Source organism: Gloeophyllum trabeum (assembly GCF_000344685.1).
Source record: "Gloeophyllum trabeum ATCC 11539 unplaced genomic scaffold GLOTRscaffold_00021, whole genome shotgun sequence".
NCBI lineage: Eukaryota > Fungi > Basidiomycota > Agaricomycetes > Gloeophyllales > Gloeophyllaceae > Gloeophyllum > Gloeophyllum trabeum.
In genome coordinates, this window is record NW_006920430.1 from 28,223 (window position 1) to 38,896 (window position 10,674).

The 10,674-nt window shown below is 51.8% G+C and overlaps 4 protein-coding genes across 4 annotated transcripts; 2 read left to right on the top strand and 2 right to left on the bottom strand.

Annotated features, from left to right (window-relative positions):
• Nucleotides 1–3,054: 3,054 nt before the first annotated feature.
• On the top strand, nucleotides 3,055–3,799 carry GLOTRDRAFT_82325 (uncharacterized protein; the record flags this gene model as incomplete). The annotated part of the gene is made up of 2 exons (XM_007872908.1): nucleotides 3,055–3,245; nucleotides 3,299–3,799. Exon 2 carries the CDS (start codon nucleotides 3,299–3,301, stop codon nucleotides 3,797–3,799), a length of 501 nt encoding a protein of 166 aa, XP_007871099.1. The 5' UTR covers nucleotides 3,055–3,245.
• Nucleotides 3,800–3,850: 51 nt separating this feature from the next.
• Nucleotides 3,851–5,098, bottom strand: GLOTRDRAFT_101772 (uncharacterized protein). Its single transcript, XM_007872909.1, has 5 exons — nucleotides 4,890–5,098; nucleotides 4,724–4,828; nucleotides 4,475–4,671; nucleotides 4,240–4,414; nucleotides 3,851–4,182 (listed from the first exon to the last, which is right to left on the bottom strand). Exons 1-5 carry the CDS (start codon nucleotides 5,075–5,077, stop codon nucleotides 4,047–4,049), a joined length of 801 nt encoding a protein of 266 aa, XP_007871100.1. The 5' UTR covers nucleotides 5,078–5,098; the 3' UTR covers nucleotides 3,851–4,046.
• A 1,191-nt stretch (nucleotides 5,099–6,289) lies between these two features.
• GLOTRDRAFT_97018 (amino acid transporter) lies at nucleotides 6,290–8,637 on the bottom strand (the record flags this gene model as incomplete). The annotated part of the gene is made up of 12 exons (XM_007872910.1): nucleotides 6,290–6,571; nucleotides 6,627–6,917; nucleotides 6,975–6,996; nucleotides 7,050–7,114; nucleotides 7,179–7,261; nucleotides 7,320–7,427; nucleotides 7,487–7,687; nucleotides 7,717–7,814; nucleotides 7,896–8,019; nucleotides 8,142–8,283; nucleotides 8,352–8,406; nucleotides 8,465–8,637. 12 exons carry the CDS (start codon nucleotides 8,635–8,637, stop codon nucleotides 6,290–6,292), a joined length of 1,644 nt encoding a protein of 547 aa, XP_007871101.1.
• A 586-nt stretch (nucleotides 8,638–9,223) lies between these two features.
• On the top strand, nucleotides 9,224–9,817 carry GLOTRDRAFT_133941 (uncharacterized protein; the record flags this gene model as incomplete). The annotated part of the gene is made up of 1 exon (XM_007872911.1): nucleotides 9,224–9,817. One exon carries the CDS (start codon nucleotides 9,224–9,226, stop codon nucleotides 9,815–9,817), a length of 594 nt encoding a protein of 197 aa, XP_007871102.1.
• Between the last annotated feature and the right edge of the window lie 857 nt (nucleotides 9,818–10,674).

The window sequence follows — 10,674 nt, forward strand, 5'->3', positions numbered from 1 at the left end:
AGGAGGCGCAATGCTCAATTGCCGCGCGAGCCGCTTAGTAAGCAACTTGTGGCTGAAGAGTGGTCATACTGTACTAGCTGTGGCACCCGTAGCCACTCCGGGAGGTGTACATGTACATAGTATCAATTGCAGCTGTTTGCAAAATGATAAAGCCAGTTGAGTAATTTTTGTGTGCGGGGTGCCACCCCAAGTCTAACCAAAGCCGGTAAACGGCATACCACTACACACCAACACTGGCAGGCAGGGCGCTAAAGGTCTCGAAAGTGCAGTTGACTGCCTTCCGACTGCTCTCTGTGCCGTTTCTGGTGATTTTGCAGTTGTTTGTCCTTGGAGCAGCCTGTATGAGTGCAAATCCGGACTGGCTCTATCGTTTTGCAAACAGCTGTGATTTAATTTACTTTTATTCTATCAAGGAGGTTGAAGCCCTCTGCGCCCCTTGTCCTGACTCTCGGGTGGTGGCACTGCGCGCTGCCACCCTCGGCCAGGACATCGGGGCAAAGTGTGTTCTCCAAATGAGACAGGTCAGCCAATCAAATGCGATTATCTAAGATTACGTAAACTTACATCAGGAAACACCAAATTCTATAGTGATTTCCCCCCGGATACATAGTTTTCCATAGGTCTATGGAGGTCAGACAGGTCAACATAGATGGGGGGAAGCCAAAATAGGGAGTTATAGGTGAGATGTGTTTCCTGATGTATTACTAAGCAAAGACCGAACTACTGTCAAATATAAGGATCCCTGATGGTTGCTGCATGGCTGCATGCCATGGTACTCTCTGAGATTGAGTCCATCCTTGACATGACTCGGGAAGCTCCGTCTGGCACCAGCATCTTACCCCTCTGAATCCTTTGCATAAAGGGGCTGATTAGGGGAAAATATGCTCTCTGTATAGGTGCTAGCTAACCTCTCTAACATTGTAGAGAGTACTAGCATTGTGATAGTTGAATGTTAGGTGTACTTGAAGAGCCTTAGATCTCAGTGTAGGATGTGCAGCTGAGTATAGAGGTTTCTGAAGTGGTTTAGCAGGACAGCTGAATATTACCATCCTGCTCAGTCCAAGAGCTCAGAGATGTCTGTCTCCTGGAATGCGCAGGATGGATGTCCATTAATCAATAATGCATGAAGTAGTTATTTTAGCTGAATCTCTTACATGTTTAGTAATTGGAGGCTGGATACCCCAAACTCCCAATACATATCTGGCTGCTCCTAGTCTTGTCCCCAGACATTATAGAGAGAATCAGATCTCTCCATTCAGAGTTCCAAGATCTTGCATGAGATCCTCTCTATAACCTCTGGTGCACTTTGATCATGAGCTATTGCTTCCTGTCACAGCGTGACTCAGCACGAGGTCAGTAACATGTGAGCTGTTCAAAAATAGCACACTTACCAAGTTAGGTGCATCCAGCTTCGACACCTGTCGCACTATCACGCAGAATTGCAACCCATAGCCCTCCCACTTTAACTAAAATCTGCCTCAGAGTAGATGTTATTCTACCCTAGTATCTGTTGTAATTTTCATGGCAAAGAATGACAGGATTTACAGTCAGGAGAGCCTCCGAGTGCTATTCGGACTACCTGGTGGTGATATTGCCTCAGCTCCGGGACAGGCGGTGTGCTTGTAAACATACCCACTTTACTTTCAGCTCTTTGGGACCCATCTAAATGGGTGTCTGCATGCTGTTAATGCAAGAAAAGAGTTGTACCTTGGGTGCACGAGTGCTCAAGGATAAATTTGGTATGTGGCAAAGTCACGGGACCATAACCTTAGTGTGACCTATGATGGAAGGAATAGCTCACGATCGAAGTGCACCAGACATTATAGAGAGGATCTCATACAAGATTTTGGAACTCCAAATGGAGAGATCTGATTCTCTCTATAATGTCTGGGGATGAGACTAGGCTGCTCCTTGATTCTGATCGTAGAATGTAGCCATTGGGGCAGATTGACATACAGTACAGTAATGAACATTTATCACAATATTGTACTGTACGAAGTATAGTCTATGCATTGTCTTTGCACAGATAATGTCTTGCGAGTTGCACAGGATGCAAGACAATTCTAAGTCTGCACTTTGTAGCGGTGCCACTGGAGCACATCAGTACTGGTATCCTGACTGTAACGGGCCATTGACGAAGACCAGATTGCTTCAATGCTAGGCTGGGGTGGATATCAATACATTTGTGGGCTCACAGAATGAGGAGAACATTGTATGTGAGAGACAGGATCTAATGGCAAGACAGTACTTACATATCTTGAGTTCTATGGTATTCATTCAGCTTAAATGCATGACAGAGGCTCAAGACAAGGGTAAGACTGAACAAGCAGAATGTTTATTCTCTTAAAAGTACCTAGTAAACCCCAGCGGCATGAAGACAGCACCTATCTTCATGGAATAGAGCCTCCATCTCCATTGATACCTAATGGTGTAACAGCAGCGTGGGGGCGGGACGCGAACTGTCACAGAATGTCACGCCCTTGATGTGTTGCTGATTGCTTTTACCTCTACGACACATGTGGTTTACACACCGACTTCCACGTGTCACTCAATTAGTAGGACTTCCTTTGTATGCCTCTACCGGTGCAATGTATAATTCACTTTTTTACATATCATCCTTGAAGCTCTGCATATAGCACTACATTGTGTATATATGGCATTGCACTGGGTACAAATGTAATTATTCAAATTTGGGATTATCCATGGCATCACCCGCATCTTCAATATGCCCTCTAGACATATCTTTTGTGTAAATATGATGTACCCATGGCCACAGGCATCCTGGAGGGTTGTGACCACTGTCTACTAAGGAACAAACATGTACAAACAACTCCCGCCGAAACCCAACATTGCGCCTCCCATTGATAGGATGTCTGACGCGGATCCGAGCCAGTTCGTGTATTCTGTGTACGTGTGCAGCATCAGCACCAAGTAACCAAAGTAACCTTGCCACCGTAGGAAATGGACCATACCCAGCCTTTTATGGGCAGCTTGGCTGAAATTGCCCAGCTCGCTGCGTCTCAAGACATACCAGCTCTTGGAGCGCTACAGTGGCAACAGGTCATTCTGTGCGATGGAACTACCATTCGGTCTATACGCAAAACACGGAAACCGAGTGACCGTTACCGAAGCGTTAATAACACAACAAGTGTCCCTTCACTCCACGATACCGGTTCCAACGGTTCTTGACGTACTTCGGAACGGGCAGGACGGGCATATATACTTCCTCATGTCTCGACTCCCAGGTCAGCAGGTCGCCCAAATGCCGCGCTCTCTCAATGATTATAGCGACCGACAGATGGAGGTGTTTGTGACCACGGTGGGCGGATGGTTGGAACAATTGCGTGCGATAGGACCGTCGCCCTATGGTGACTCCGTCTGCGGCTTTCTCGGTGGACCATTCTACAGCTACCGCATCTTGCATGACAGACCTGTTGGTCCCTTCGCCTCGCAGGAAGATTTCCATGCGCAGTGGTTTAATACCCTCCCCGAAGAAGCAGACGCAGAGATTCGTGCTCTCGCCAGCCGCTTGCGCAGTCAAAAGCGGTATAGGATATGCCTCACGCACGGCGACATATCCCCCAATAACATTCTCGTGGACGAGGCCTATAGACCCGTCGGCCTCGTCGACTTCGGCTGCGCGGCGTGGATGCCGGAATATTGGGAACTCACATATTCGATTTACGGACGCCAGCTCTTTTACCCTGGCTGGGTCAAGGCGTTCACGCAGATCTTTCCGCAGTACAAAGACGAGCTGGCGGTGGAGACCGAGCTGTGGAAGTACGCCTCGCCGTGGTAGGGTTCGACAGTGTTGATAGCATTATGTGGGCGCATGACGTGCTGTGGAGAATGGAACTGGGTCTACGCGCGGTCACGCCTTTGAGAACTCTGCGTAGGACGAGGTAATGTGCACTTCACATTGGGTTACCATGACACCCTTGTTATTACAGACTGCTCAGCTGCGGTATTACAGATAAATATGACGGATATGAGCAGGATGAAGCCCTTTAGTTGATTTGTTCCCATTACCGAGAGTTTGCCTTTGTTCAGGACTTGTACGCCTGACCCACAACACTGAGGCTGCCGTCAGAGTTGTAGAGTGCGGAGTTGGGAGCGTTAGTAGCTGCGCCGGGATCGTTGGCCTGCTCCAAGGCGGTGGACGTCGCAGCGAAGAAGCTGTACCTATACATTCCACAAATATCAGCCAGCCATCCGGAGCGGTGAACGGGTAGTACGTACATTGCGACATAGTCAGCTCCGTTCAGGAAGCTCTTCGCCTGGTTGACGAAGTTGGCTTGGTCCTGGGCGCTTCCGGAAGAGAGGGCGAACTCGGTGATGACGAACTTCTTGCCCGGGTAGTGGTTGTGTGCGTTCTGAATGTAGGACTGGAAGGAGGCGAAGTTGGGGCCGTACCCTGCAACTCAGGGTCAGCAAACGGTAGCAAAGCTAGATCGCAACGATAAAGAAAACTTACAGTGAAGGTTAATATAGTCATAGTAGCAGCCACTGCAAGCACTGATGAAGCTGTCAAGCCAGCTGATGCCCTGGCCTGCGTTCGTAGACGACGAGATGGCTGGAAGCGCCTTCTGGACCTGCAAGGGATTGATGTACTGCTTGTACCAAGCGGCGGCATCGGTGGGCGAGATGCCAGCGAGATCAGGCTCGTTCAAACTATGTAAAATCTTTAGTACTGACATGGCCTCAGCATGTCTGGAGTACTGACCTGAAAACGGTGTTCCAGCCGCCGCTCGAGACACGGTTTGCAAGGTCGGCTACGGGGGACGACGAGCAGTCCATGCACCGCTGGGTACCGATAAAGTTAAAGTTCCTACGAGACAAGACATCAGTCAGCTATCCGAAGCCGCATGCGTACGAAATGTGATGCTGACTGAGTGTTAGCCGGCCTGTACGTCTCCCAGTTGTACAGCCAGTTCACGCCCTGGCCAGGGGAGCTCTGCAGAGCGTTCGGGTCCAAGTTCGTGTTCGCGTTATACCACGGCCAGGCTGCGCCGCGCTTGTCCGCCATGGCGGCCAAGGGAGCGAGTAGGAGCAAAGAGGTGAGCGCGGAGCTGAACATGACTGCAAAGGTTGACGACGGCTGAGATCGTGTAGTCCCCTGTGATGCATGACAAGGCGTGCATGGCAGGTTTTATATCTTGGACGAGGGCTGCGGTAGGACCTGCGAGCCGACCAGCATCATTGCCGTCGATCACGGTGCAATTGAATAAAGCTCTAGATTTTCCTGGTTGGGCGGATGACGGAACACGCTGAGAGCCATACGCGTACGGAGCCGCGGGGAAACTATTACCTCTCCGTCCAGCACAATTCAATACTGCGACGTGATTATTGCTACTGTCCATTAGTGGTAATTCCCATAAGAAATCGACAACGTAAAATGCATGCGTACCGTAAAAGAGCATATGGTGGACGAGCACCTCGGAACCATATCCTCTCGGGACTGATCACGGGAGCCCCCTCGGCCAACCCTACAGTCGCCGCAAGAAACTAGTTTTCAGAAAAGCGCTGTCTTGTCTCTGCATTCATATCACGCCTTTGCATGCGTTAGGACTAGCCGAGAGCTCTCGGAGTTGATCCAAGGTTGATCCCAGCTCGATGCACGCGTGCTACATCGAGTTAACCGTCACATTAGCTCATACGCGCTGTCAGATCCGTATGTGGAAGCTGCCAGAAGGCGTACACATTGAAGTGGATGCCTGCGCATGTGGCATCATCAAACGTCGATGGTAAGGGGTAACTTGGTAACCTTTGGCTAGGGAACGCAGTGCATGCGCGGAATGGCCCCAGTGCGTACGTTTTCAGGGCCTTCTGTGCTTGCGATACTCTGGGATCTATCGACTCAGACCTAGCCTGAGATACTCCGAGTGAGTGTTCCTAACAACTCGGGGATTGTGTGATTGTCTGAGTCTGCGACGACCCCGTGCAATTTGGGGAGAACGAGAACACCCGGCGATGGACTGGGTCGGCGGGCACATGGTGCCTCGGATCACAGAAATGTCCAACATAGAAACGCAAGAGCACCGCGCGCTGATCTCGCGCCTTGCGAATGTCCTGGAAACTCAGGAGGAGGCGACAGGAGGTCGCATGGGCCTGATATCCGCGATGGAGGTGACCGTATATGGTAATCTGGCGTATTGTGGCAAGCACAGCCACATCACTCTGGTTTGATGGCAGCCGACTTTGATTTTCATGACATCAAGCTTTTAGAAGATGCAACTAAAGGTGACGGGTCCTGGACCTACGATACAAGATAGGTAAAGCGCGAGCCCGCTCAAGTAGCAGACGTCATCGTGTCATATTCCACGTCCTTCTCGTCCAGCTCCGGCGAAGAGAGGAGGACCGGAGGGTTGACGTTTGCGATTGGTCCCTTGAACCAATGCACACCTCCATACACAGGGCAGTAGTAGTATAGAAGGGAGCCTAGTGCGACCGCTCCCAGGACCGCGACTGTGTAATTCATGTCGGACGCTGTGGGATTGGGGTTTGCAGGGAACAGGAACACTACGACGGCGAAGAGCATCCACGCCACCGCTGTCGCTGCCACAGGGAAACTCTGGAAGGGGTGCAGACTCAGTGGGGATCATGGAGTTTATTAAATTGCTGCCTACGAATCGCCCCAGGGTGAACGGTCCGGGCTTGAAGTCATTGTCAAATATGAATCTCGCCATGATAGGGATGGAGTAGGCTACGTATGGTGCCGCTGCTGCGAGGGTAAACACTGCCCCAATAGCGGCAGATCCGGCGAAAGACAATAGGCCTAAGACACCGGCGAGCCCTGCAACCAACCAAACACAGTTGACAGGCGTCTGAGTACGTCTGTTAATGCGATATAGACGGCTTGAGAATGGTAAAGCCCCATCACGGGAGAAAGCAAAGCTTTGTCTAGAAGCAACGGTTAACTGTGAATATCAAAGGTTATACCGATTGTCGCCCGGCGTGACTCGTATAGAACATACGGTGCTAGTCCCCATCATGAATCTGTCCATAAGATCAGCGAAAATTGTTAGAAACTGAGATCGATGCAGTCGTACTGCAAAGTAATAATTATGGACCACATCGCAAGCGCTCCTGGCTTTCCAAAGCTGTTGAGGAAAACCTGTATCATCTGGTGAGATATGCGGGCCAAGAAATGGCACCAAGTCAGTGGTGCTTCAACTCACGACCGCCAGAGGTTGTCCGATGGTGCTGTCTACTATGTCACCGAGGTCTGTTCCCATACAGAACGCCACAACGACGTTGAGCACTGTTTGACAGAAGTATGTTGAATGCATGAGGTCCTTGTTGGGAAGTGAGAAACGCACCCCATCCAATGACAGCTGGTGCGGAAGTTCCCATGATAATGGCCCATGGCACCGCAGTACTCGCGTTTGATGCTTCTTCGCTGATATGGACGGGATCGTCAAAGCCACCTAAGCGAGTAATATATGTGGGTCATTTGGTAATTCACACTGTCGTGAGGACGACTCACCGACTGCCCACAAAGGAGCCAGGAAGCTCATGATAAACGCAAATCCAGGCGACCATCCAGTAACTGCGAGATAGTTAGCGCCACGTGCTGACATGCGCAAAATACGTGCGATTTTGAAAGTTCCCGAAGGTAAAGCTGGCCGTGTTCCTATGCTCCTTGGGTGTGGCAGCAGGAAGCGCGACGACGATCGCAATGAAACATCTATCAATGACGTCGATGCGCGAGCGTACCGGTCATGAAACGTGACTTTAAACTCACAAGAGATTCAAGGCGATGTGGAGGGACTGTATCCTCGCGATATATTTCGTAGCTGTGCTGCGTACCGTAGCTTGAACCACGAGTATTGCGCAATAGACGCCGCTAAAAGCGCATAAGCCATGTCTTTAATGCTTTCCAGAGAGGGACGAACAATATATGGGCATTACTCAACGCAAGTCGTTCGTCGGAGCCGATGGAGATTGCTGCATTCAGCTGTACGGCAAGGCCCCACTCCACTGCGGCGACCCCCGCGACAAGGCCGATAGTATTGAAATCTAAGAGCCTCGGTCAGGCTGGGATACAGGAATGAAGTTGAATGTTGCAGCTCACAACCAACTGAGCGGAGAGTGGATCGATTAGTCAGTCAATTCTTGCAAGCGGCTTGATGTTTACGCACCAAGCCAACAGAGCAGACAACGCCAGCGAGGAGAAGAAAGAGAGTAAGTCCAGTAATAAAGACCTCCAGACGTTGGCGCAGCAGATCCTAATTCTGCTATAGCTAAACCTATGAGGACGATGAAGATGGTACAAATGGCCCACTTGTGATCACCGAGTTCAGTATGATGAAAATGAAGCAGAGAATGCGAAGCCGATAGACGGCACTTACTCCCCACACCATCGCAACGGGACCACCGTTCGGTATAGCGTAGATAAGAACAGACCTAGAGTATGTTTATGGTCAGACTTGAATCAGACACAGTTGCTGCGACGGGTGCTAACGCAAAGGACGGGACGGCACCGATAGCGCTGAACATGACTCCGAAGAGTTCCCAAGGCGTGAATTCCCGCTGAAACTCTTGCTTGTAGCCAAGGCTCTCGAGGCGGGCAACGTCTCCACTTTTGACCTCGAGAACCGACTCACGAGGGGGGGCCGCCTCTTTACGCATTGTCATGTCTACAATGGAGGACAGGACGGCTCCTCTTGCAGATAATTAACATATATAGCGCGGATGATAACATCTCGATCATGGATAAGAGAGAAGCTCTCGATGAATGGGGGAGGTGGGAAATTCAAGGTGTCCTGGGTAAGGTATCATAGTCAAAAGTCCAAATATCCAAGGCGATGTGGCACCCCTAGGGACGAGATTCAGCTGCGTAGTACACTCGGGCTCGCCCTTCGGCCTTGATAGCAGGTGTAGCGTATCTCCTCGCAGCAGGACCTCCCAAAATAGAACGGTGAGCGAGAGGCGTCCGAAGGTCTTGGAACCTCACATTGCATTTATTTCCGTCCCGAAGTGAAGCTATCGCTTCACAACCAGGATAAGGCCCTGCAGCTATCTCCTTCCACACCGTGTGCTGCCGTCGGTCCGGGTGGTACTGACTTCTCGATAACAGCGCTAGAATAACATCGGGGCCGACCGTCGCCGTCTCGATCCTCTTACTCCTTGGAGCATCGCACACCCTCCTCCCAACTACTTGAGAGGACGCACGACGGTGCAAACGCACGAGCATCTCGCCCACCTTCATAGCCTGCACGCGATGCCAGAAAAGACCATCATCCCCGCGCGCACGGGTGCCGCATTCAAAGTCCCCAGCGGCGCCACCATGCGCATCAGCACGCCCTCGGGCACGCAGGTCGTCGACCTCTTCGCCTTCGCCGCCGCCGCCCCGCGCGACGAGCACCTCTCCATGGCGCACACGCGCGCGGCGCTCACGAGGCTCACGCCGCGCGTGGGCGACACGCTCACGAGCAGCCGCCGCGCGCGGATGCTCACCGTCGTGGCCGACAGCACGCCCGGCGTGCACGACACGCTCATCGCCGCGTGCGACGCGTACCGCTACCAGGAGCTGGGCGTGCAGGGCTGGCACGCGAGCTGCGCGGAGAATTTGGAGAGGGCGCTGGAAGGGGTGGGGTTGAGCGTGCCGTTCACACCGGCGCCGTTTAATCTGTTTATGAATATACCGGTGAGGGAGGATGGGACGCTGAGTTTTGAAGAGCCGGTGACGGGCCCTGGGGAGTATATCGAGATGAGGGCGGAGATGGACTTGATTGTGGTGTGCAGTGCGTGCCCGCAGGATATTCTAAGCATCAATAAGAGGAATCCTACAGAGGCGGTCTTTGAGGTCTTGTAATGTAGCGACAGCTTGTACTCACGTTTTGCCCGCTCTAAAAAGACAGACCAAGCCATGATGACCTGTGGCCTACGATAATTAATGCAAAGATGGCGGTTGGGGAATGGCTACTTCACGATGCTTGGGTAAGCGGGGACTTTATGCTCCTCGGCATGTCTCTGATACTCATGTTTCTGGTATTAGAAACATTCAAGCACCCGATCGCTGACCCATAGCAAAGTCCAGAGTCACCTTGGAATCAGACAGTGGGCGCACATAGCTTAGGTTCACCAGTGCCAATGTGAAACGGAGTGACTTGGAGCATACCCCCAGTTCGAGCGTCTTCTGGGCAAAGGCCAACCCAAGCAAAAGATCATGCACCATCCCGATCCCGTCGCTCCCACCTCCAATACTAGATTCACGTACCACTCCAGCGACAGCTACGTCACCTCGTGATACTGAGATAAAATCCCAGCGCATCACAACTATACCCGCGAGGGACGGACGCCGACCAGAAGTTCGGTGGGCACATTTTTGCCTCCGCCCTGCCAGACATCCGAAATAGGGACTGTCTACGGATATCCGGGAACGCCTGCCAGTCCATCACATGAGAGAATCCACGCCCAGGGACATGTCAAACCCAGTTGCGAATCCACAGCTCATACCTCGCCGGACCAGAAGGACAGAAGCCCTTGGCATTCCAAGTCAGCGACGTTTATGCAGACGAGAAGCCTCGGTGGAGGGTGGACGCGAAGCAGGCAGGGTACCGTAGGATCAGGTACCGCCCCCTCAGGGTCCGCAACTGCTTGATAAAGTTCCCAGAAGGCTTGGTCCTCGAGCGAGGTGGGCCAATGCCCTCGTGCGGTTTGTGCGGCATC

Excerpts from the sequence above, each read along its gene's own strand:
- GLOTRDRAFT_101772 (XM_007872909.1), bottom strand. The coding sequence starts at position 5,077 with ATGTTCAGCTCCGCGCTCACCTCTTTGCTCCTACTCGCTCCCTTGGCC. Across the intron at positions 4,415-4,474 it reads TGACTATATTAACCTTCACT|GGTACGGCCCCAACTTCGCC; the intron begins GTAAGTTTTCTT and ends CCTGAGTTGCAG. Across the intron at positions 4,183-4,239 it reads GGAGCTGACTATGTCGCAAT|GTACAGCTTCTTCGCTGCGA; the intron begins GTACGTACTACC and ends TGGAATGTATAG.